Genomic DNA, 26,274 nt, shown 5'->3' with positions numbered 1-26,274 from the left:
AGTCCTCAAGAGCCGCTATCCAGCTTGTTTTCCATGTCTCCTTCCGCCAACACACCAGAATCAAATAATCAGGATCGTTATCAGGCTCTTGCAGCGCTAGCTAATGAGCTGATCCATTGATTTAAGTGTGAAAAAGGAGGGAAACATGGAAACAAGCTGGATAGGGGCTCTCGAGGACTGGACTTGGGCATCCCCAGTCTGGTCAAATTGGATTGGATGTCTATCACTGTCAGTGGCCGTGAATGAGTTAATTATTGTTTATTCAAAAAGTCAAAAATATTCTGTTTATCATTTTTAGAGGTTTATATATAAAGCACCTAAAGGGACCTCACCAGAAATAAAATAATTTAAGCAATCTGGTGCGCACTACAAACTATCTGGTGAACATTAGCAATATAGAGCATTTAAGCTAGCGGACTTTTGCTATGCCAGTTAGCCAATAGTTGCATTGTCGCAATTGGCTAACTGGCATAGCAAAAGTAAAGATAGCAAAACTAGTACGTGATCGGGTAAGCGTGTTATCTCCATGTGGGTCGACCCCTGAAATTGCTTTCAAACATAAGGGCTACCCGTTTAAATCCTAGGAATTAACCAGAGTTCAGGTATGTGTGAAAGGGGCTAATGAAGGCAAGGAGTAAATTGTTCTACAAGTTGTTTTTTTCTGTTTGCAAGTATTTTTTGTTTTTGTTATACAGGTGTTTTTTCTTCACTATGGGTTAAAAATGACCAATTACAAGTGCACAAGTTGTGTCACATTCTTGTCGAGTTTTATGAGCCAAAAAGTTACTTGTAGCCTAGTTTAAAAAAATGTCTTTAAATCCTTGTACAATGACTAATTTTAACAAAACTTTTATTTCCAAATTTTGTGTTGTGAAATAAACATGAAAAAAAAAACACAATTTAAAACAAAATTTCCACAAGTTGTTTTTTTCCGGTTGCAAGTGATTTTTTTGTTCTACCGGTGTGTTTTTTCATGTTTATTTTACAATTTATTCCTTCGTGGTTTTTTTCATGTTTATGTTACAACTAGGGCTGTCAAAATTATCGCGTTAACGGGCGGTAATTAATTTTTTTCATTAGTCACGTTAAAATATTTGACGCAATTAACGCACATGCCCGCTCAAACAGATTAAAATGACAGCAGTGTAATGTCCGCTTGTTACTTTTTTGTTGTTGTTTGGCGCCCTCTGCTGGCGCTTGGGTCCAAATGATTTTATGGGTTTGGGGAGTGAGCATGGTGTAATTATTGACATCAACAATGGCGGGCGAGCTAGTTTATTTTTTGATTGAAAATTTCACAAATTTTAATAAAACGAAAACACTTAAGAGGGGTTTTAATAAAAAATTTCTATAACTTGTACTAACATTTATCTTTTAAGCACTACAAGTTTTTCTATCCATGGATCACTTTAAGAGAATGTTAATAATGTTAATGTCACCTTGTTGATTTATTGTTATGATAAAGAAATACAGTATTGATGTACAGTATGTTGAATGTATATATCTGTCTTGTGTCTTATCTTTTCATTCCAACAATAATTTACAGAAAAATATGGCATATTTTATAGATGGTTTGAATTGCGATTAATTAGGATTAATTAATTTTTAAGCTGTAATTAACTCGATTAAAATTTTTAATCGTTTGACAGCCCTTACAACGCAAAATTTGGAAGCACAAGTGTTTTTCTTTGTTATACAAGTTAAAATTTGTCATTTTACAGGGATAATTTTCATTTTCCAACTTCTTTTCAATCAATCAATCAATCAATCAAATTTATTTATATAGCCCTTTACAAAACCCGAAAGTTCCTCAAAGTGCTTTACAACAAAACATGGCACAAGATAAATAAAAGGCAGGAAAATATTATACAATGACATTTATTTTTTTAAAGTTCTTTTGGCACTATTCTATCTCCATACAGTATGTGTTTCATTCCCAGCGACAAGATTGTTGCTCTTACTCATGCTGACCACAGGATGGCGACAGTACGCCGCTTAAATACGCTAACCCCAATTATTAGGCTGCAGTTGATTTCGATTTCACGTCCGATAATGTTTTTTTTTCCTGCAGAAATGGCAGAAAGGTTTAGCTAGTGATTGCAGTGGATTTCACAAACCAAAACGCATTTTGTGTTTTTCTCCCCGCAAGGGAGCGGAACCTTTGGCTTTGTCTTCCTGTTTTCCACACGGTCCCATTTGTATACCGCACGCCCGCCGCACTCCTGTGTTTCTCCCTTACCCGGCGACTTGACCTTCTTTAGTCGTTTTATTTTTACTTTACGTCGCTTGGAAGCACTTCGTAGTTTTTCCCAGGTTCAATGGCGGGAGGAGGCGGGAGTTGTTTGTTTAGCGGCTTCCGGCTCTTGGGACTTTACTGTAACCACGTGCCGCACGTGCTTCGTTACCACAGCAAACATCGGGAGTTCTACCTGGTCACGTCAGTGGGGAAATGTTTTCACACCTACAATGTAAGAACAGGCTTCATATGTATTTTTGTGCTGCTTTTGTATTCTAAAGGCGTGTAGTTTAGGGTTTCTCTGGGGTTGTTTTCGTTCTTGCTACTAGGGGTGCGTACCGCTGGGTACCTCCCGATACGATTTGCGATATAATCCTCACGATAGCGATTATCCAACAACAATTACTAAAATTATTAACACAGAGTCAGAAAATCCATCTACGATACAACTGTTAAAGATCTTGAGTCTACAATATATATTTTGCAGATGCGTATATTTTGCAAAAATGTCTTCCTCACAGATGAGAATATATCACTGCTACGTTTCTGTAAATATTTACAGCCCAGTGGCGCCTCCAGAAATTTTTCATAGAGGTGGCCAGATGGGACCACTTAAAATCTTGCGGTGGACAAGACTAAAAGCCATAATTTCGGGTTTTCATTATATTATTGCAGTAAAAAGGTCAGGGGAAAACTATCAGAAAGACTTAAGGACACGGCTACTGATATACTTTGGTGTATTGTGTAATATTTGATGTTACTAACGATTTAATGTGCATAGTCCATAACTGTCCAGTCAACATTTTGAGTTCCACAACAATTCTGTTTAATTGTGTTATGTATATATTAGGCATAAGGTGTTCATTTAACTCGGGCTGTCAACAATTGAGTTAATCACAGCTTAAAAATTAATTAATCGTAATTGATCGCAACTCAAACCATCTCTAAAATATGCCATATTTTTCTGTAAATTATTATTGGAATGGAAAGATAAGACTGATATATACATTCAACATACTGTACATAAATACTGTATTTGTTTATTATAACGATAAATCCACAAAATGGCATTAGCATTATTAACATTCTTTCTGTGAAAGTGATCCATGGATAGAAAGACTTAAGGATAAATGTGACTAAATATTGCCATCTAGTGTATTTGTTGAGCTTTCAGTAAATGATACTGTAGCGACTTGCTTGATGGGAAGTGGTGCAACCATGACTGTGTGTGGTGGCTGCAAATGCTATATCTTCTCTGCGTTGGGTACACTACAGGGTGTTTAGAAAAAGATCAACTCCAGTCATTCTTCCCCACGTCGCTTCCCTCAATATTTATAGTTGCTGTGGGAGGGATGACAAAACTTTTGCCAATTTAAAGTACGGTTCCAGTGAATGCTTGTATCTACTCCACTCACTTGACATTGCCGCTTATCTCTGTATATAAGTAAAACAGCGCCATTGTAGGCTGTTTGCGGCAATGCGTGAGTGAGTCGTACCGCGACTACGTGATTAATTTTTTAAAAATTAATTACCGCCCGTTAACGCAATAAATTTGACAGCCCTACATTTAACAAAATAAAATAAATGCATTCATTTGGGATGAAAAGCATAACTAATGCTACAACAATCTGACGATATACTGGCAAGCGGGGTGGCCAGTGGGGTGGCCAACCAATTTATAGGGGTGGCTGTGGCCACCGCCTGGTGGCGCCACTGTTACAGCAGCAATATATTATTGCAATATACTTGTAAACAAATGAGTGTCTTTAACGCATTGCCTGCCGTTGACAACAGTAGACGTTCATTTAAACTGGGAGCATTGTCTTTAAACACTCGTGGTTAGAGTTCATTTTGACCCAATCTATTGCACTTTCCCGGTTAAAATGAATTGGGACGTCTAGTGCTGTCTATGGCAGCTTGTGAGTTAACAAATAGGTAAACGGATAATTCCCGAATCGGAAGTGACCAAAAATCTACAGGAATTGGCCCTGAAATTTAATTTACTAGTCTTTCTGTATGGTATTATGGTAAAACTTGCAAAAAAGTGAAGAAAATAAAATGCAAAAAAAAAAGGAGTTATTTAAAAAAACAAAATAAAAAAAATATGTAAAAACAGTGACAACATTTTGTAAAGTTCTGCTTCTTGGAAATGTCAATAATTTTTTTTTTTTCATAGTATTTAATAGTGCTGCAACGATTAATCAAGTTGAGTAATTCAATGATTAAAAAAAGCTAATCAAATTTTGCTGCTTCGAGTATTCGTTTGATTAGCGTTATAATGGTTTGTTTTGAAAGTGTTGCATTTAGTTTTATTGATTTGGGTGGATACACTGCCCTCTAGCGTCAAAAAATATAACTCATTTAACTTGGCTGAATCCAGCTGCTCCCTGTTAAGACCAACATAAGGCATGTTTTTTATTTGAACTAATATAATTTTTAATGCATTTCTAATTTAGTTTATGGGTATATTTAGCCATTTTTGTTGTAATATGGGTTTGAATTATTTGTTAAGCACATTGTAAAAAAAAAAAAAAAAGTTAGGATGTTATAGCATTTAAGCTAGCAGACTTTTGCTATACACGTTAGCTAACAACAAAGTGAATTATTTTGTAATCACATTTAATGCTCTTTTGAAAGTGTTATCTTGGCCAGCCTTTATTTGACATTTCCTAAAATTCACTCTACAACGCATTAAGTGTTCCTAATTCGATTATTCGAATGAACTATTTGATAAATTAATTGACTACTAAAATAATCGATAGCTGCAGCCCTAGTATTTAACTTATTGGCTGTGATTGATGGCGCTAGATTACCAATTTATTTTGCCTTTATTAATTTCTCCCAGTCCAAACAAATTGGATGTCTAGCGCCATCAATGGTGGCTAATAGTTGAACATAGGCACTATTGTCGCGGAAAATCTTGGTCTAGTGACATCTTTTTAAGACGTTACATCGATTCTTGATAGGTGCATGCCGATCACCTGTTGCGAAACAAAATATGATAAATAATGATATGAATGTATTGTCACACTGCTACTTGCTAGCGCTTTACGACATTGTGACGTCATGTCCTGTTCTTTCCTCCAGGTCAGTCGTTTGGGTATCGTCGCCGTCAGTGAGTATTGTCTTTTGTTTTGGGGAGAAAAAGGCGTGATGCGTCGTGACATCTATGTGTCGCTTAGGTAATGGCCTCCCCGATGACATCACGTGCTTGGCGGCGGACAGGATGTTGGTGTTCGCCGCCGCTGGCTCGCTCGTCTACGCCTTGGCCAGGAACAAGGAGGTGATGTGCGAGGGGATGGGAGTATGGAGATAGAGAGAATGGCGCCAAAAGAAGTGAAGTTGTAAAATGAAAATTATCCCTGTAAAATGACAAATTTAAACTTGTATAGCAAAGAAAAACTTGTATTTCCAAATTTTGCGTTGTAAAATAAACATGAAAAAAACACAAATAAATTGTTCTACAAGTTGTTTTTATCTGTTTGCAAGTATTTTTTTTTTCTACAAGTGTTTTTTTTTTCACTATGGGTTGAAAATTACCAATTACAGGTGCACAAGTTTTGTCACATTCTTGTCGTAAAACAAAAAAACAACTTCTATTTCCAAATTTTGTGTTGTGAAATAAACATGAAAAAAACACAATTTAAAACAAAATTTCCACAAGTTGTTTTTTTCCGGTTGCAAGTGATTTTTTTTGTTTTACGGGTGTTTTTTTTCCTGTTTATTTTACAATTTATTCCTTCGCCTGTTTTTCATGTTAATTTTACAACGCAAAATTTGGAAAAACAAATGTTTTTCTTTGTGATACAAGTTAAAATGTGTCATTTTACAGGGATAATTTTCATTTCACAACTTCTTTTGGCACTATTCTATCTCCATAAAAAACACCCGTTGAACAAAAAATCACTTGCACCCGGAAAAAAAACAACTTGTGGAAATTTTGTTTTGTATTGTTTTTTCATGTTTATTTCACAACACAAAATTTGGAAATACAAGTTGGTTTTTTTTTTGTTTTACAGTGTAAAATTAGTCATTGTACAAGGATTTTTTAATTTTAAAACTAGGTTACAAGTAACGTTTTGGCTCATAAAACTCGACAAGAATGTGACAAAACTTGTGCACTTGTAATTGGTCATTTTTAACCCGTAGTGAAGAAAAAACACCTGTTGAACAAAAAAAACAACAACTTGCAAACAGAAAAAAACAACTTGTAGAACAATTTATTTCTTCGTGTTTTTTTTTTTTCATGTTTATTTTACAACGCAAAATTTGGAAATACAAGTTTTTCTTTGATATACAAGTTAAAATTTGTCAATTTACAGGGATACTTTTCATTTTACAACTTCACTTCTTTTGGCACTATTCTATCTCCATATGGGAGCTTTTTCAAGTGAAGGGGTAAGGGTTTAATCAGCTCTCCGCCCGCAGGTGGTTATGTGTTACCGCGGGCACCAACGGGAAGTGCGCTCGCTCCTCCCTTTCGGCGATCAACTCATCTCTGCCGACGCTGGCGGCCTTGTCATCGTGTGGGACGTGCGTAGCGGAGGTGAGGGCGGGGGTTAGCCGACATGCGCACCGGGTCGACGTCGCCCTCGTGATGACACCTTTCCCTGTTTTGTTCCGAAGAGGTGTACCTGCAGCTAACTTTTGACCCCGCCACCTTCGACGTATCGGCTATGATGCACCCCAGCACGTACCTCAACAAAATCTTGTTGGCCAGTTCCCAAGGGCCCTTGCAGCTGTGGAACATCAAGACCAGGTTTGCACACAAAACGAGCAGCAAAAGCAAAATGAACAGGAAAGACGGCATGAGATGTGACGAGAGAAGGGGGGGGGGGCGGTGTTCTGCCAAAATGTTTACACCGGCGAAATGTTCTACAACAGGCGAATTTGACACCCAAAGTACTACCGTGCATTTTCAGCTTATTTTGTTTAGATGCATACAGACAACATGCTAAAGATGCCTTAAGAAAATATTTAAATGTAGTAATATCAATTGTAGTGGCCGCTTTAAATGGATTCAGATTGAAACATCTAGCGATAAACTCATTCAAGAAGCATTTAAGAGGCATATAATTATTATAATTATCTATTGCTGTCAATGGCAGTCAAAGCATTTCTTATTTTGTGTCTTTTCAGTAAGCTGTTGTACACTTTTGCGGGATGGTCAGCAGGTGTCACTGTTCTGGCGCAGGTGAGTGCTTGTGTGCGTGTTGTGTCCACCTGCGGGTTTTGACCTCAAATAACCCCGCCAGAGCCCGGCGGTGGACGTGGTGGGCGTGGGCACGGCGACGGGCCGCATCGTCATCCACAACATCCGACTCGACGAGACGCTCATGTCCTTCGCGCAGGACTGGGGGCCGATCACCTCGCTGGCTTTCCGGACAGGTGACGACCCCTGAGCGAGCGCACTGTCCGAGACCCGGGCCTGACCTTTGACCTCCCCTCAGATGGGCCGCCCACGCTGGCGGCGGGAAGCCCGCAAGGACACGTGACCCTGTGGGACCTGGAGCGACGGCGGGCGGCGGGCCAGCTCGCCGACGCCCACCGGACGGCGGTCAGCGTCGGCTTCGTGCACGGCCAGCCGCTCCTGGTCACCAACGCTGCCGACAACGCCGTCAAAGTGTGGATCCTAGACGGGGAAGGAGGCGGAGCCAGGTTGCTGAGAAGCCGCCAGGGGCACGCCGCCCCACCCGCCGTCGTGCGGCACCACGGCGACGACGGCAAAAACATCCTCAGCGCAGGTGAGCGCCGCCGCCGATTTGCCGCGTGGCCAACTTTGTGAGACCAAGTTTTCCCCCCGCAGGCCAAGACGGAACACTGCAGTCGTTCTCCACCGTCCACGACAGACTCAACAAGAACCTCGGACACGGTCTTGTGCTTCTCGTCCGCCCGCTTCCTTAACGTTTTGCCTGCCATTGACGCCGATAGACGTCCAATCTATCGTTGTCAATGGGTGGCTTTAATTTCTTTTCATTAACTGCCACATACCATACTCTTTGAGTACCAGAGGTGGATGAGTAACTCGTTACATTTTTGGTAACTTTTGGAGAAAAATCTACTTCTAAGAGTAGTCTGACCACGCTATACGTTTTACTTTTACTCGAGTAGATTTGTCAAGAACATACCTGTCAACCCGAGGCCGTTGGCAATCTTACAAATAGTGACGTATGCCCTTACAAATTGGTGACTAATCTCAAAACATTGTATATAGCGTACAATATGAAACAAAACTAAAACTCAATTTTTAAAATAATATGAATTTATTGGTAATATTGTAACATATAACCTGGTGCAATCAAAAAATCAATATCTTCAGCTACATCATGATTGCTAAAATTTAACAGTGACTTTTGTTATAATTGTACATTGCACTTTTGGCAATTTCTATCATGTATGTACAGTGCCCTCCATAATTATGTGTTTTTTTAGCTTCTAATATTTTTTTTTTCTAAATAAGATGGGACCTTAATGGAAAAAAAGAGAAATATCCAACCTTCAGTACAAGAGCATTTATTCAGTGGGGAAAAAATCCCACATAAAGAAAAAATTATTTGATAACAAATAATGTGTTTCACAATTATTAGCACTCCTGGTGTTAATCCTTTGTACAACCCTCTTTTGCCAACAAAACAAGGTCTGGGGACTGAGATGGCCATGGGAGGAGCTTGATTTTGTGTCTGGTGAACCATTTCTGTGTAGATTTGGCCAAATGTTTAGGGTCATTGTCTTGCTGAAAGACCCAGTGACGACCCATCTTCAGCTTTTGGGCAGAGGGCAACAGATTTTGATTTAAAATGTCCTGGTATTTCAAAGCATTCGTGATGCCATGCACCCTAACAAGGTTCCCAGGGCCTTTGGAAACAAAACAGCCCCACAGCATTACTGACCCACCCCCATACTTCACAGTGGGTATGAGGTGCTGTCTACTCGCCAACAAGTTGTTTGGGAGGCATGCGCGGAGAAAACCTTTCCTCACTCACAATCATAAACGCAAACGTCTGGAGTTCGCCAAGCGGTCAACTGGGACCGTGTGCTTTGGTCAGATGAGACCAAGATTGAGCTTTTTGGCAACAAACACTCTAAGTGGGTATTGCGGGCCACGAAAGATGCGCATGCTGAAAAGCACCTCATACCCACTGTGAAGTGTGGGGGTGGGTCAGTGATGCTGTGGGGCTGTTTCGCTTCCAAAGGCCCTGGGAACCTAAATCCTTAATAATTACTGCTGGTACTATTGCAAATAGCAATTACACAGACCAGAACAAATAAATTATGAATAAAAACTGCAATCATGATATTAAAAATAATACCTGCACTAATGTAATGACTCGGGTTCTAATGTGGCAAATGTGTTTGCGTGGTGTACCTGAACACATCGCGTGGCTAACTTGACAGTGAGTTTTTACTTTGAACTAACTAACTTGTGTAGCAAAAGTCTGCTATCTTAAATACTATAACATGCTAACTTTTTTTTTTTTTTTTTTTTTTTACAATGCTCGTAACAAATCAAAAATTTATTCACACAAAAAATGGCTGAATATACCTTAACTAAACTACGAATGCATAAAAAACGTTTGCTCAAACAAAAACAGACCTTATATTGGTCTTAACAGGGAGCAACTGGATTGAGCCATGTGAAATGAGTTGTCATATTCACTGTTGCCACTAAAGGGCAGTGTATCCACCCCATAAAAAATAAATGCAAGCACTTTCAAAACAAACCATTTTAACACCACTCCAATTAAACGAATACTCGACGCAGCAAAATTGGATTCAAAGCTTTTTTTTTAAATCGAATTCAGTGCTGCAACGATTAATCGATTAACTCAAGTATTCGATTAGAAAAAAAAGATTCAAATTAAATTTTGCTGCTTCGTTCGTTTAATTAAAGTAGCCTTGTAATGGTTTATTTTTAAAGTGTTTGCATTCAGTTTTACCGATTTGAGTGGATACACTGCCTTCTAGTCTGCCTCACTTCACATGGCTGAATCCAGCTGCTCCATGTTAAGACCAACAAAAGCTAAGTTTATGTTTATTGATTTGAGTGAATACACTGCCTTCTAGTCCGCCTCACTTCACATGGCTGAATCCTGCTGCTCCATGTTAAGACCAACAAAAGCTAAGTCTTTGTTTGAGCTAATGCTTTTTTTAATGCATTGGTAATTTAGTTTCTGGGTATATTTAGCCATTTTTTGTGGGAGTATGTGTCTGAACCATTTGTCAAGAGCATTGTAAAAAAAAAAAAAAAAAGTGAGCATTGTATAGCATTTCAGCTAGCAGACTTAGCCAATTGTTCTTTTGTTGTTCATAGATCCTTATTTTTTTATACCGTTTGAGGCTCAGGTATTTTAATTTTTCATGTTCCTTATCCGATTACTCGATTATTCGACAAACTAGTTCATCGATTAATCGACTACTCTACTAAAATAATTGATAGCTGCAGCCCTAATCGAATTACTCGAGTTAATCGTTGCAGCACTAATATGTATTTTATAGTTGTTTTGTGTGTGTTTGCACTTTTTTGTTGTTGTGTGTGGATGTTTAATGGGTTTTTGTTTTTTCCTGGTTATGTTTTGGGAATGCATTGTTTATTTTTGTTGTGTGTGTTTGTTGTTAATGTGAATCTCTGGATATTTTTTGGGTCTGTCATTGTTGTGCGTTTGTTATTTTTGTTGGTGTGTATTCATGTATTTTTTTTGTTTTTGTTGTGGGTTCGTTGTTTAAATTGTGTTGTACTTTTTTGTTTTAGTGTGTATGTTTCCTGCTTTTCTTTTTGTGCGTGCGTGCCTGTTTTTTCTGTTTGCATTGGTTGTTGCGTGTTATTTATGTTTGGTTACATGTTTAGGCTCCGTCAATAAAAAGAAAGAGCAGAAGAAAAAGAAGGTGGGCTGGTCCTACGAGGAGCTGCGCCTGCCCGCGATCACCACGTTCGCTTCGGGTCAGTAGCGTCTCAAAAATGCACACATGCCATTGTCAAGACGGCCGACGTGACGTGTGCTGTTGTGACGCGACAGCCACGGCCCGCCAGTCAGACTGGGACGGCATCGTAGCGTGTCACCGCGGCCGCCTTGCTACTAGCACCTGGAACTATCGCCGCTGCAGCATGGGGGCGCACCATCTCAAACCGCCGGGGGTGCGTGCGGACGCCATTGCCACGGTAAGGCCGCTTAGCTGAGAATCTTTCTCTCCCCTTCCCGGACGAACGCCACTTTCATTGCCCCTTCCAGGTCGTCGACATCACTTCTTGCGGCAACTTTGCGGTGGTGGGGTCTTCGTGCGGCCGCGTCGACGTTTACAATCTGCAGTCCGGGCTGCACCGTGGTTGCTATGGTGACGGTCAGCAAGGTGAGCTGAGTTTTCAAAAAAAAAATAAAACTAAATACAAGTAGAGATGTATTGGATCGGACACCGATATGGGCAAAAAAATGCGCATCGGTATCGGATCGGCCAACACGGAAAAATTACGATCCAGACTTCCGATCCAGTTTTTTTAAAGTCCGGTCCTGATTTTCCAGCGCACCGATTTACATAATCCATTCCAGTCTTCCAATTTACTGAGAGACTTTATCGGTAAAAATGTCAGCTGTGTGGGATCATTTACCTTCAAGGATGACAAAGACGAAGAGGTAGAATGCAACATATGCCACAATAAAGTCAAGCGTGGTGGTAAAGCTGTAAGACGTTTTAATACAACCAACCTAATCAAGCATTTAGCGAAATACCACCACAAACGATATAAGAAGTATGTTAAGAAAACCGAAGACAAAAAGAGAGGTCCTACGCAACTATCGCTGGCAGAAACTTTTGCTATGCGTGACAAACTGGCACTCGACAGTCTCAAAGCCCGGGGGAATAACAAGAGTCATTGCCGAAGAATTCATTCTGGATGACGAGCCATTATCTCTCGTGAGTAAAGACGCACCATCCAACACTTAGAACCACGGTACAACATGCCCAGCCGTCATTACATCCTTGAGCGATTCGGCAGTGGAAGATTCGAGAACGATTCACAAACATCTAAATTCCGATTACTGAAGTATGTCAAAGCGCAACTAATACACAGCGCGGTCTTCGGGACGCAATGAGAAACGGACCGCATTGCGTCCCGAGAGTAAACATCATGTTTGTCATAGACCCGGGTAATGCCAAAACTCACGGTTTTAGCTCAACTCATGCCGCTGGATGAAAAACACAAGAATACCTGACTGCTGCTGACAGCCGCTACAAACTACGCCAACATCGTTTTACTGTAGATAATAAATATCATATGTCTATAGAACTAGATGCAAAATGACAGACTCGACGGCGTTCGCAACAGCCGCCATCATAAAGCAGGAGACTTCCCTAGTAGGCTGTTGTGAACCTTCCAAGCGAACCTAATTAACTTTTTCTCTAAAATACTCTTAAATCGGCAAAACAACAGTTTTAAAACTTTCACATGTCGAAAGTAGACAGAAGGGAAATTATGGAATAACGGGAGCAATTTTAACAACTTTAACAGTTGATTCGCAAAATTAAATGAATTGAATGTAGTTTAAAGCTGCTGATACAGAGTGGTGTTAACTTGATACTGAAATAGTCGTTTATTTAAACCTGAGAGGCTTTTTATACAATTTTTGTAACTAATGCACAAAACATTAAAAGTATCGAATAGCTTGGAGGGATTGTGGGATTTTCCACTGAGGTTGTTTATGTGTTTTGCTTTTTTAAGACAGTTTACAATATTATTTGCACGTTTTACTGACTACCATTTCTGTTTATTTATAATGTTTTGTGTTTGTCACTGAATAAACAGGTCCGTTTCTTGTTACCAACCGTTGTGTGTTATTCAAACTCAGTATCTTAACCTTTTGGAATTTCTTACATTTCTGCATTAGATCACCATCAAATTTGATCTGATCTTTGTCAAAATCACACAGATGAAAGTACAGTGTATGCTTTCATTAAAACCACCTAAACATTTATAGGTTTTCATATTTGAATGAGGATTGCATGCAAACATTGACAGAATGATTGTAAAAAGTAAAAAAATATACAGTGGGGAAAATAAGTATTTAATCAACCATTAATTGTGCAAGTTCTCCCACTTGAAAATATTAGAGAGGCCTGTAATTGTCAACATGGGTAAACCTCTACCATGAGAGACAGAATGTGAGGGAAAAAAACCGAAAATCACATTCTTTGATTTTTTTTAAAAGAAATTATTTGCAAATAATGGTGGAAAATAAGTATTTGGTCAATACCAAAAGTTCATCTCAATACTTTATGTTCACTTTGTTGGCAATAACGGAGGCCAAACGTTTTCTGTAACTCTTCACAAGCTTTTCACACACTGTTGCTGGTATTTTGGCCCATTCCTCCATGCAGATCTCCTCTAGAGCAGTGATGTTTTGGGGCTGTCGTTGGGCAACACGGACTTTCAACTCCCTCCACAGATTTTCTATGGGGTTGAGATCTGGAGACTGGCTAGGCCACTCCAGGACCTTGAAATGCTTCTTACCAAGCCACTCCTTTGTTGCCCTGGCTGTGTGTTCAGGATTACTGTCATGGTGAAAGACCCAGCCACGTCTCATCTTCAATGCCCTTGCTGACGGAAGGAGATTTTCACTCAAAATCTCTCGATACATGGCCCCATTCATTCTTTCCTTTACACAGATCAGTCGTCCTGGTCCCTTTGCAGAAAAACAGCCCCAAAGCATGATGTTTCCACCCCCATGCTTCACAGTGGGTATGATGTTCTTCAGATGCAATTCAGTATTCTTTCTCCTCCAAACACGAGAACCTGTGTTTCTACCAAAACATTCTATTTTGGTTTTACCTGACCATAACACATTCTCCCAGTCCTCTTCTGGATCATCCAAATGCTCTCTAGCGAACAGCAGATGGGCCTGGACTTGTACTGGCTTCAGCAGGGGACACGTCTGGCAGTGCAGGATTTGAGTCCCTGGCGGCGCATTGTGTTACTGATAGCAGTCTTTGTTACTGTGGTCCCAGCTCTCTGTAGGTCATTCACTTGGTCCCCTCCGTGTGGTTCTGGGATTTTTGCTCACCGTTCTTGTTATCATTTTGACGCCACGGGATGAGATCTTGCATGGAGCCCCAGATCGAGGGAGATTATCAGTCTTGTATGTCTTCTATTTTCTAATAATTGCTCACACAGTTGATTTCTTTAAACCAAGTGAAGAGTTACAGATAATGTTTGGCGTCCGTTATTGCCAACAAAGGGTACATAACAAAGAATTGAGATGAACTTTTGGTATTGACCAAATACTTATTTCCCACCATGATTTGCAAATAAATTCTTTAAAAATCAATGTGATTTTCTGGGTTTTTTTCCACATTCTGTCTCTCATGGTTGAGGTTTACCCATGTTGACAATTACAGGCCTCTCTAATCTTTTCAAGTAGGAGAACTCTCACAATTGGTGGTTGACTAGATACATATCCCCCACTGCTTCCTTTTTTGTTTTTTTTATAATCCAAAAGCTCACAGCGGCCCACTGCGTGGAGTGGCAACCGACGCGCTCAATCAGCTGACGCTCAGTGCCGCCTCGGACAGGCTCCTCAAGTTCTGGCGCTTCAAGAGCCGCCAACTAGAAGACCAGATGGAGCTTATATCACCACCGGCTTTCATGAGGCTACACCGAGACAGGTGAGGTGGCTGCTAATTTGAGTCAGAATGCTAGTCAGTTACCCTGCTGTGTCCATAATTCTCGCGCTATCCGAACTAAACTTGGAAGGAAATTGTTTAAAGAAAATTAGACTGCAGCTACTCATTACTTGCGTATTCTTTTCACCAAATACTTTTGACATGCACTTCAGTAAATTTTTTGAACGAGCACTTTTACTTGGGTAATATTAAATAAAGGAATATTTACTTACATTTGATCATGGATGAATGGACATGTAGAAAAGTTCTCCTCAGACACGTCCTGCCATGTTAGCTGCATACAACAAATTAATGCTTCACCGTGTAGTTAAGCATTCATTTACGCCATATTCGTGTTGAACATGTATGCTTATGATGTTACTTGTGTATTTAGCACCAGTGGATTGAGAGTCCAACTGAATGTAAAAGAAGGCTTATTCACAGCCGCAACAGCTTTGGGAGCAAAATATTATAAATTTGGCAGAACACCGGCAATAGACCACTATCCTCGGGTTGGGCTCGGGCAGCTACGCGCTTCTCCGACGTCGGCAAGGTGTTCTCCAGCTGCTTCCCCGGCAAACGAGCTCTCTTGCCCGCAGCAAGGAAACGACAAGCTGTCACTTTCTCGCTGCCGGGGGGGTTGCCAATCAGCAAAGAGAATCGACAACCCTATTGCCATATGACATGGTCCGGGCTAGTTTTGTGTGCTTTTTTTTTTTTTTTTTTTTTGCTTCGAATAAGACTTTGAAACGCAGCTCGGTTCGGGTAACATGTCAGCTAGCTGTCACTCCGGTGACATAAAGATGCAACAAGTCAACAGTTTTGACCATTATGGAATTATTTTTCCATGTCATACTGAATAAATGCATTTTTAACTCATTTGCTCCCAGAACCGTATAAATACGTTCTATTTTTAAATGCTCAACTGTCCCACAAACGTATTTATACGTCTTTTGCGTTTTTTTTAATAAGAAGCATATATAGCTTCCGCTGTATCTGAGAAACAAAGAACAACGCTCCAAACCAATTTTAAAGCAATAAAACTGGCCACTGGAGGGCAGTAGTGCATTTTGGAAGACCAGGCAAGCTGATTCAACAGCAGTGAACAGCCGGCCAGCATTGTCAGAGCGCTGGCGAATTGAGCCCAGGCGGCGCTCCGACCGGACAAAACAACAAGAGGACACCAGGCGCTGGACGATCGTGCAAAACGAGTGAAACCCCCCGTGGAGCGGCTCGCCAAGCAGACCCCGCAGAAATGCAAAAATAATCCATCTTTGTGAGACAGACAACGATGAGGGAAAAGTTTACACAGCTGACGTGGCGACAACGGCGTCATCTCGGCGACAAACCATCATTTCTCAGTCGTTCTGTGTGAATAAATTGTTACTATGCTACCTAAAGCTCTATATGTCTGGTTGTTCATGGTATTTTGTAAAAGGAAAACATTCAGATGTTTGGGATGTAACTAATGCAAAAAATAGCTTTGTTAAAGTCAAACTTATGTTTGAAATGTATGCGTTTACAAAAAGCTCATTTTCTCCGTTTTTTCATCAGAAATTGGAAAATTGCTCAAACTAAGCTATTTTCTAATGCTGATTTCTAAAGAATGGAAAAAGATACAAACTTATTTTTTTTTCTGCTGAAAGAAGAGAGTCTAATCTTTCTTTTGGTGGGTTCAAAGTTTATATAGCAATAGAACAGAATTTTCCGTGGGCCTTGCAAAATCAGTCAAAATCCAGAAAAAACGGCCGGGAGCGAAGGGCCTTGCTCTGGTGAAAATGGCTGGGAGTGAAAGAGTTAGTATTTCATATTCAATTTAGCACAAGACTTATTTGTCATGAGCATACCATTTATTTAGCAATTGGCGAAAAATACTTCGGTAAGAAGACAAATTTCTCGTCATCTGCGCTTTGCCAAATTGTCATATATAGTCGAATCGTCTCAAAATATGATTCCAATTCACATAATTATGCTATTTAAGACTTTTTTTTTTTTTTAGTCCTGTCATAGGCACTTTAGAAAAACACTACTCTTACGCTTGTAAAATTTTTGGATTACTCTCGCCACCTCTTGACAGTACAAAGAACAAATCTCTCTCTCTCTGTGCATTTCTTAGCGGCATGCTAGCGTTGGCGCTGGACGACCTGACGCTGCTTGTGGTGGACGTGGAAACCAAGCGAGCCGTGCGCAAGTTTGCTGGTCATCGTGCCCAAACCAACGACATGGTCAGTTACACGTTAGCAAACGATATGCACGCACCGACCACTGTTGACTTCCTCATGCATTTCCAATGGCACCATTAATTTCTACTGGTACATTCAACTCCCACAAAAACGTGTCCATTCACCTATTGATTTTCAACTTGGACCTGTCATTATCTTTGACACAAAAAACTTACCCTAATTTTCGGACTATAAGCCGCTACTTTGTCCCTCATTTTGAATCCTGCGGCTTATAGTCCAGTGCAGCTTATTTGATGATTTATTTGGGTTAATAGGTTAAACTTTATTTGACAGCTTCATCATAAGACTGCCATAAGAACGTCATAATTATGACATGACACTATCATGGGCATTACTGAATGCTTATGACAGATGTCAATATGTGACATGTGGCATATTATGTCATTAACTCCACCGATGTCTAGCTCAGATCTTTTACGTCCATTCAAAAGTGAGATAAGTTGCTGGATGACACTAAACGACATCTATTATAGCATTCAATAATGCTAATGACAGTGTCATGTAATAATTATGGCACCACTATCCAAGAAAATGTTACCAAATTCAATAGCTAGCAATTAACGAAACAACTGGAACAGTAACTGAAGAAATAATTAGCACAGAACATGAATTTTGATTGTTGTTTACATCTGTAGTGCCGCAATGCATGCTAGGAGGAATGTTGGATGACAACAGTGTTGACAGCAGGTGGCAGCAGAGGTTGAGTTTCTCCCCCAAGGGACCAGTGATGGCCAAATGAAGATTTTTGAAACAATAAGGCATTGCAGCCAATTGGTTCAAAGCTTCATGGTGGTTCATTTGGTCTTATAATGCCTCTGTCAGATGAAGTGTTACCAGTTCATATATTTTGGTATAAATATCCCATAATATAATGAGGACAGCTACGGCTTATAGTCCAGTGCGGCTTATCTCTGAACAAATGCCGTTTTCATGTAAAATTTGGTGACTGGCGGCTTATAGTCCAGAAATTACAGTAATTGCCCATAGTTAAAAGGAAGTGACCCACAATGTACAGGAAGAGACCTGGGAATGCTCCAAGATAATCAGAAATGAGCTCAAAAGCCACAGAATGTGACTCGTAAGTGCCCCAAAACCTACAGAAAGTATCCTGAAATCAACAGGAAGTGACCCAGAAAGGATCCAAAATGCACAGGAAGTGACCCCAGAATGCCCCAAATGTACAGTGGTATGAAAAAGTATCTGAAGCTTTTGGAATTTCTCACATTTCTGCATAAAATTACCATCAAATGATATTTGTCAAAATCACACAGATGAATAAACAGTGTCTACTTTAACTAAAACCACCCAAATATTTATAGGTACTCATAGTTTAACGAGTATAGCATGCAAACAATGACAGAAAGGGGAAAATAGGTAAGTGAACCATCACATTTACTATTTTGTGCCCCCCTTTGGTAGCAATAACTTCAACCAGACGCTTCCTGTAGCTGCAGATCAGTCTGTCACATCGATCCGGACTAATCTTGGCCCAGCCCATTCTTCTCTACTAAACTGCTGTAGTTCAGACAGATTTCTGGGATGTCTGGCATTAATCGCTGTCCTTAGGTCATGCCAAAGCATTTCAATGGGGTTCAAGTCTGGACTTTGACTTGGCCACTCCAGAACGTCTATTTTGTTCTTCTGAAACCATTCTGAAGTTTATTTACTTCTTTGTTTGTCTTGTTGTAGCACCCATCCTCTTTTTAGCTTCAACTGTCTGACAGAATCCTCAAGTTTTCCTGCAAAACATCCTGATAAACTTTTGAATTCATTCTTCCATCAATGTTTGCAAGTTGTCCAGGACCTGAGTTAGCAAAACAGCCCTAAATCATGATGCTCCCTCCACCATGATGATGATGAGGTGTTGATGTTGGTGAGCCGTTCCATTTTTTTCTCCACACATGACATTGTGTGTTACTCCCAAAAAATTCTACTTTGGTTTCATCACCGAGTGCCTTTTTGCGAACATTAAATGAGCAACAATGTTTTTTTTTTAGACACCAGTGGCTTCCTCTGTGGAGTCCACCCATGAACACCATTCTTGGCCATAGTTTTATATATAGTTGATGTGTGCACATAGATATTGGACTGTGCCAGTGATTTCTGTAAGTCTTTAGCAGACACTCTAGGGTTCTTTTTTACCCTATTCTGCGCTGAAATCTTGGCGTCATCTTTGGCGGACGGCCACTCCTTGGGAGAGAAGCAACAGTTCCAAACTCTGTCCATTTGTAGACAACTTCTGTGACTGTCCATTGATGAACATCTAGACTTTTAGAGATGGTTTTGTATTCTTTCGCAGCTTTATACAAATCAACAACCCTTGATCGCAGGTCTTCAGACCGCTCTTTTGACCGAGCTCTTATGCACATCAGACAATGCTTGTCATCAAGACAATTCTCACCAGGTGCGTGTTTTATAGTGGGCAGGGCAGCTTTAAACCACTAATCGGTGATTGGGCACACACCTGACTTAATTTTTTGGGTAAAAATTGGTTTTGGCTCTTTGTCTCATTAGGCAGAGGGTTCACTTGTTAACTTACTTGTTTGGGTGGTTTTAGATAAAGCAGACAGTTTTTTCATCTGTGTGATTTTGACAAAAATCTGATCACATTTGATGGTGATTTTATGCAGAAATGTGAGAAATTCCAAAAGGTTCAGATACTTTTTCATACCACTGACACAAAATCAACATGAAGTACCGTAATTTTCGGACTACAAGCCTCTACTTTTTCCCACCATTTTGAATCCTGCGGCTTATAGTCCAGTGCGTCTTATTTGTTGAATTATTTGGGTTAATAGGTAACCATTTCTTTGACAAGATTAGCTTTCGGTGCCATTGGTGGCGCTAGACGTCCAAATCATTTGGACTAGGAGGAGTGAATGAACAAGTTTTTGCTTTTGTTTTTTGTCTTTGGTTAGACTTTTAGCCCAGACGGTCGCTGGCTGATCACCGGCGGCATGGACTGTACCATTCGCACGTGGGACATCCCTTCCGGAAGGTGTGAGCGAGCGCCGTTTTTGGCCGCGCGTGCTGGCAAATGACTGTTTGATCCTGACTTTTTCAGCCTGTTAGACTGCTTCCTGGTCTGGGCGGCGCCGGTCAGCGTGTCCATGTCCCCCACTGGAGACTTCCTGGCCACGTCGCACGTGGACAGTCTGGGCGTTTGCTTGTGGTGTGGAAAATTTTCTCTTCCCGTCCGGCGCCTGATCGCAACACGCAATCGCAACTGCTTTCTTTTCCCTCCAGGACCAACCTTAGCCTGCGTGGGCCCGTGGGTCTTCGTCCGCTCCCGGCCGACCACCAGCCAGAGGAGGAAACGCCGCCGGGAGGCGGGGTGTCAGGGGAGGAACCGGAGGAAGAACCGGTGGAGGAGCCCGAGGCGTACGCCTCGACCGAGCAGTTGGGGGCTGAGCTGGTGACGCTTTCCCAGCTCCCGGAGTCTAGGTGGAAACATCTGATGTGCCTTGACGCCATCAAGGTACTTGTGGTACTCACGTGACAGATGTCATGATGCAATGTTTGTTTGATTATATAGATATTATGACATTATTATTTGGGCTGTCCCAAATGATTATTTTTCTTTTGATTAATCTGTACATTTTTTTGAAAATTTTACTAGCAATTTAGCATTTTCTGTTTATTATAATTTATTCCGTTTAATTCTGGTTGTGACTAGGGCTGTCAAATTTATCACATTAACGGGCAGTCACGTTAAAATATTTGACGCAATCAACGCATGCGCGGAATGACCGGTGCATGCGTTACCTCAAACAGTTTACAATGACACCGTTTTAGCACATTGAGGGCGAAAAGGCAGAGAACTGCGAGTGGACACAGGTGTTCATTGGACAGCGCCTTTCATTGGCTTTAGCTTCAGCAGCCACTACTTACAGTCATGGTTGCCCAACTTCCCATCTTGCATTTGGGCGGAGCAAGAGATGACCTTTTTCTTAACACGCTTAATTGAACACAACGCAGAACATACTATATACCAGGGGTCTCCAAACCATCCTCGAGGGCCGCTTTGGGTCCTGGTTTTTGTTCATACCGATCAAGCACAGACCTTTTAACCAATGTGGTTTCTACTAAAACAAGCAGCACCTGACTGCAATCAACTGATTACACTTAAAAAACACCAGATTGGTGAAAAGGTGTGGTTTTATTTTGTCGGAGTGAAATCCTGCACCCACTGCGGCCTTATGTGGAATAGTTTAAAAACCACTGCTGTTTACTATTTGCAGCCACCACTGACAGTCATGGTTGCCCAATTTCCCATCATGCATTTTGGCAGAGCAGGAGACGTTCTTTTACTAAACACGCCTAATTGAACACAACGCAGAAAATACTGTATCACATTTGAAGCCTCCACTGACAGTCATGGTTGCCCAACTTCCCGTCATGCATTTGACTGCTCGGCGACATCAACAATGGCGAGCTATTAGTTTATTTTTAGATTGAAAATTTTACAAATTTTGTTAAAACGAAAACATTAAGAGGGGTTTTAATATAAAATTACTATAGCTTGTACTCAAATGTATCTTTTAAGAACTACAAGTCTTTCTATCTGTGGATCCCTTTAACAGAAAGAATGTTCATAATGTTAATGGCATCTTGTGGATTTATTGTTATGATAAACAAATACAGTACTTTTGTAGAGTATGTTGAATTTTTATGTCCGTCTTGTGTCTTATCTTTCCATTTCAACAATAATTTACAGAAAAATATGCCATATTTTAGAGATGGTTTGAATAGCGATTAATTACGATGAATTAATTTTTAAGCTGTGATTAACTCGATTAAAATTTTTAATCGTTTGACAACCCTAGTTGTGACATCACAACCAGAACTGATTATCACGTCTAGTGCTGCACTAGCTTTTACATCTTGACAGAATGGTCAGATGGCAACAAGAAAATCGAAAGTCTATGCTAGCGTATACTAGCAGACTGCAAACATCAGCTGCTCATTGTGCAAGATTTTTTAGTGGGTGGGAAAAAGGCATCTGAGAAAGGAACACTAATTAGTATTTAATGTCATTATTGTGTCACTTGTCTGATGTCATTTTAATGTCACTATCGCATTTCAAAGCACCTTAACAAAAATAAAATTACATTAATAAGATTTTGGGCATCTGTCGCCGTCATATCCTGACGTTTCCATTTGGTTTTCAGAGGAGGAACAAAGCAGCGGCGCCGCCCACGAAAGGCACGGCGGCACCCTTCTTCTTGCCCACTGTGCCGGGCCTGACGCCGCGCTTCTCCGTCCCCGAAGAGGGAACACAGGTCGGCACCGAGACGGAGAGGAGGCCATTTTCTATTGCGGACGCTAACCTCCTCGCCCCTGCGTTTCAGTCTGAGGCGTCCATCCGACGGCCGCCATCCCAGAGGTCAAAGTTCGCTCTCGCCCTGGAGGCGTGTCTGGACACTGGGTCGGGCGAGGGTCTCGCTGACGGGAACGACACGGCCCGGGTTCCGATTCTACCAGCAGCGCGTTCGTTCGCCCTTCCCACGGAGCTGTTGAAGAGTCTGGGGCCGTCGGGCGTGTCCCTGGAGTTGGCCGCCCTGTCGCCCCTTGGGGGCGGATCCCCCGAACTCTTGGTGGCGTTCATTGCCATGATTGACGGAATGCTGGCTAGCGGGCGAGATTATGATCTGGCTCACGCCTACCTGGCGCTCTTTCTCAAGGTAATGCCACAAGCTCAGATTTCAAATCGTGTGCTGTTATTAACTCATTCGTGCCATTGGCTTCCATAGATGTCCTCTCCATTTAAACATATATATGTCTGTATTTCTACAGGGTGACACAAAAAAAAAACCTTGTAACAATCCACTTAAACCAAAATGATGGTAGAAAAATATTTTATTCATAATAGGTAATTGAAACTTTGAAACATGCCATGACAATGGATTTTTTTTTTGTTTTTTAAATGACGTCCTTTTGATGGCACTCTGCTGTCCGAGTGCATTCTTAAAATCTTCTTTTTAGACTCCGCATTGAGCGCGGCGACATCTCAGCTGGGATAATGTGAATTTAAACCTCAATTCATCAGGGTTACTAAGGGAACGAACGTTAATTCGCTGCTACCGTCCCACTTTAAATGGATTGGTCATCTACCGTAATTTTCGGACTATAAGCCGCTACTTTTTTCCTTCATTTTGAATCCTGCAGTTTATAGTCCAGTGCGGCCTATTTGTTGATTTACTTGGGTTAATACGTAACACTTTATTTCACAGCGGTTTAATAACACTGTTATAAGACCGTAATAATAATGACATGACTATCACGGATGTTACTGAATGCTTATGTTATTAAGTGTCATCCAGATATTATGTCGCTAACACTATTTATGTCCAGCTTGGATCTTTTACATCCATGCAAAAGTGAGATAATTTACCGGTTAACACTAAATGACATCTGTTATAAGCCTTCATAAATGCTCATGACAGTGTTATGTCATAATCAGTGTTGTCACAGATTACTTTAAAAAGTAATTTAATTACTGATTACTGATTACACCTAAAAAAAAGTAATCTAGTTACTTTACTGATTACTTTATCATCAAAGTAACTAAGTTACTTTAAAAGTAACTTATCAGTTACTTTTTACCAATTTTTCTCCTTTTGCTGCCTCAACATAAAAATGACAACAAAAAATGTCATCGCATGTAATTGAATTTTTCACATAAGGCTTAATCTTTGAGTTAGCGCGGGTTTAATTAGTCGATGGAGTTGATATCAACCACCATTGACTCGCGCTAGCTTAGCCACCCCGGAGCCCTAAAACTAACAAATAACTGACAAACGGCACGGAATTTGTCCAAATCAACTCCAACGACTAAATAAACCCCCGCTAACTCCAAGATAAAGCCTAATGTCAAAAATTCTGAACTTCCCCTTTAAAATAAAGACCGAGCTGTTAAAATATTGTCTATAAAAGTTGTAAAGCAATAAAACAAACAACAAAAATTATTGAAATGAACAAGAATCCTACAACTTATTTCATAATTGGTCAAAAACATTTTTCGAGCAGATTTTTCTAGCACCTAAGACACGAGCTTTTGCTTTGCTAAGCCAAAACTACACCTGTGGAGGCAAGATGTGTATTTAGAATTTCTGTAAACCTAAGCTTTTAAACGCAACCAACAAGAACTGAGCTTGAACAGTTTTATATATATATGTATATCTACAGTATTGGCCAAAAGTTTGGGGACACCTCAAAGGTGGACATTTTGAAGAATGTAGAATATAAAACCTGTTTTCAGTTATTTCACTTTTTTTGCCATTCAACATGTTCGTTTATAGTTTTGATGTATTCAGAGAGGATTTACAATAGTAGGGAAAATATATAAAACGTAAAAATGTTTAGGTGTGTCCAAACTTTTGACTTTTGTTTCAGTCATCAACATGCTTTGCCCCCAGCCTCACAAAAGTAAAACTCCGCCTGTGGTTACAAACACTGACAATAAAATGTGCATAAAGGCTGGTTACAAACTGTAGAATTGCGTGCTGTCTTGTCGTCTCTAGGCTTTTTCGAGTTTTGTCGCATTGTCCTGTAATTCCAATTGCTTCCTTGTTGAATTGGATGTAGAGTTAATAGCGGCCGACAGTCTTTTTCAGCCAGCGTAAAGTTTGCAACGCACGGAGATATTTTTGTCATCTTTACTGGACAGAAATGTGAAGTAATGGCTGTATTTCCAGAGAGCAAATGCATCCATTTGCGCCATATAACCTGCCTTTCACTGTTAGCCTCGCTGCCTCGTCAGAATGCTATGTTGTTGACCGCCGTGGCAGACCGCCTCAAACAGCATCGTAAGACACGTAACCCCCCCATGAGAAATGCTCTTCATACATGAAGTAACAGTATTCTTCATTCTACATACGTTATGAGGCAAAAACAAAATAGTAACGCACAGGCGCCAGGGAAACTAACTTTAATCGGATTACTGGCTTGGAAAAAATGAGCGCGTTAGATTACTCGTTACTGAAGAAAGTAATCAGATTATAGTAACGCGTTACTTAGTACCGCGTTACTGACAACACTGGTCATAATTATGATTGTCAAATGACAGTCTGATGGCGCCACTGTCAAATAAAGTGTTACCAAATACCATAACTAGCAAATAGTGAAACAACTGAAAACGTAACTGAAGAAATAATTAGCACAGAAAATGAATTGTGATGGTTATGTACATCTGTAGCGCTGCAGTGCATGCTAAGAGGAATGTTGGACAACAACAGTGTTAACAGCAGGTGGCAGCAGAGGTGGACTGTCTCCCCCAAGGGAGCAGTGATGACCAAATGAAGCTTCTTGAAGCAATGAACCAATTGTCTGTAAAGCTTTATGGTGGTGGTTCATTTGGTCTTATGACAGTCGTATGATGCCGCTGTCAAACAAAGTGCTATATCCCATAACACAATGAGGACAGCTGGGGCTTACAGTCCAGTGCAGCTTATCTATGAACAAATGCCATTTTCGTGCCAAATTTGGTGATTGGCGGCTTATAATCAGGCGCGCCTTATATTGCGAAAATTACTGTACTAGTGATGAACGAATTGGTGGGAGGGTGCGTTTTGGCCAGAGGAAGATTTTTTTTTTTTTTTTTTTGGTAACTCATTGGCTGCCATTGACAAGAATAGACATCCAATCCATTTGAAGTGTGACTGCTGTCAGTGGATGAACAAATGCGCTGCCGCCCTCCCACTTCAAATGGATTGGATGTCTACTAGTAATAAACTAGTAGCTAGTACGTCATACGACGTCTAACACCGTCAGCGGCAGCCAAATTGTTAATCCGATATCCCCTGTCCCCGTTTTCATTTTGCCTCTGTATCCCATCGACAGCTTCATCTCCGCTCTCTGACAGAGGACACCGTCGCCATTGAAGCGTTGCTCCGCCTCTCCACGCGGCTGGAGGCCAAGTGGGCGGAGCTCCGGGCCTCCTTCAATCAATCGCTCTGTTTATTGACATACGCCAAGAGTGCGCTTCTGTGAGATTAAAACTGTTTGTAATGCAAAATTTTCCAAATAAAGCTTTTATGTATTTGAACTTTGAATGATCATGTTTCCGTGCGATTGATGCCGATAGACGTCTGTCATAAGGTCAAGTAGATTTCTTATCAGTTAACTAAGAAATCAAGTGAAATGTTT

General features: G+C 40.6%; 1 protein-coding gene across 1 annotated transcript; it reads left to right on the top strand.

Annotated features, from left to right (window-relative positions):
- The first annotated feature begins 195 nt into the window (after positions 1-195).
- On the top strand, positions 196-26,167 carry wdr36 (WD repeat domain 36). Its single transcript, XM_057819771.1, has 20 exons — positions 196-2,468; positions 5,324-5,351; positions 5,419-5,519; positions 6,665-6,782; positions 6,863-6,995; positions 7,376-7,430; positions 7,492-7,624; positions 7,687-7,980; positions 8,043-8,108; positions 11,082-11,174; positions 11,251-11,393; positions 11,464-11,581; positions 14,722-14,887; positions 17,001-17,109; positions 20,046-20,125; positions 20,192-20,299; positions 20,374-20,605; positions 22,299-22,409; positions 22,479-22,811; positions 25,969-26,167. Exons 1-20 carry the CDS (start codon positions 2,319-2,321, stop codon positions 26,116-26,118), a joined length of 2,721 nt encoding a protein of 906 aa, XP_057675754.1. The 5' UTR covers positions 196-2,318; the 3' UTR covers positions 26,119-26,167.
- The last annotated feature ends 107 nt before the right edge of the window (positions 26,168-26,274 follow it).

This window comes from Corythoichthys intestinalis, chromosome 17 (genome assembly GCF_030265065.1).
Source record: "Corythoichthys intestinalis isolate RoL2023-P3 chromosome 17, ASM3026506v1, whole genome shotgun sequence".
Classification (NCBI taxonomy): domain Eukaryota; kingdom Metazoa; phylum Chordata; class Actinopteri; order Syngnathiformes; family Syngnathidae; genus Corythoichthys; species Corythoichthys intestinalis.
The sequence above is the reverse complement of the archived record's forward strand: the minus strand, read 5'-3'. Positions and strand labels throughout refer to the sequence as shown.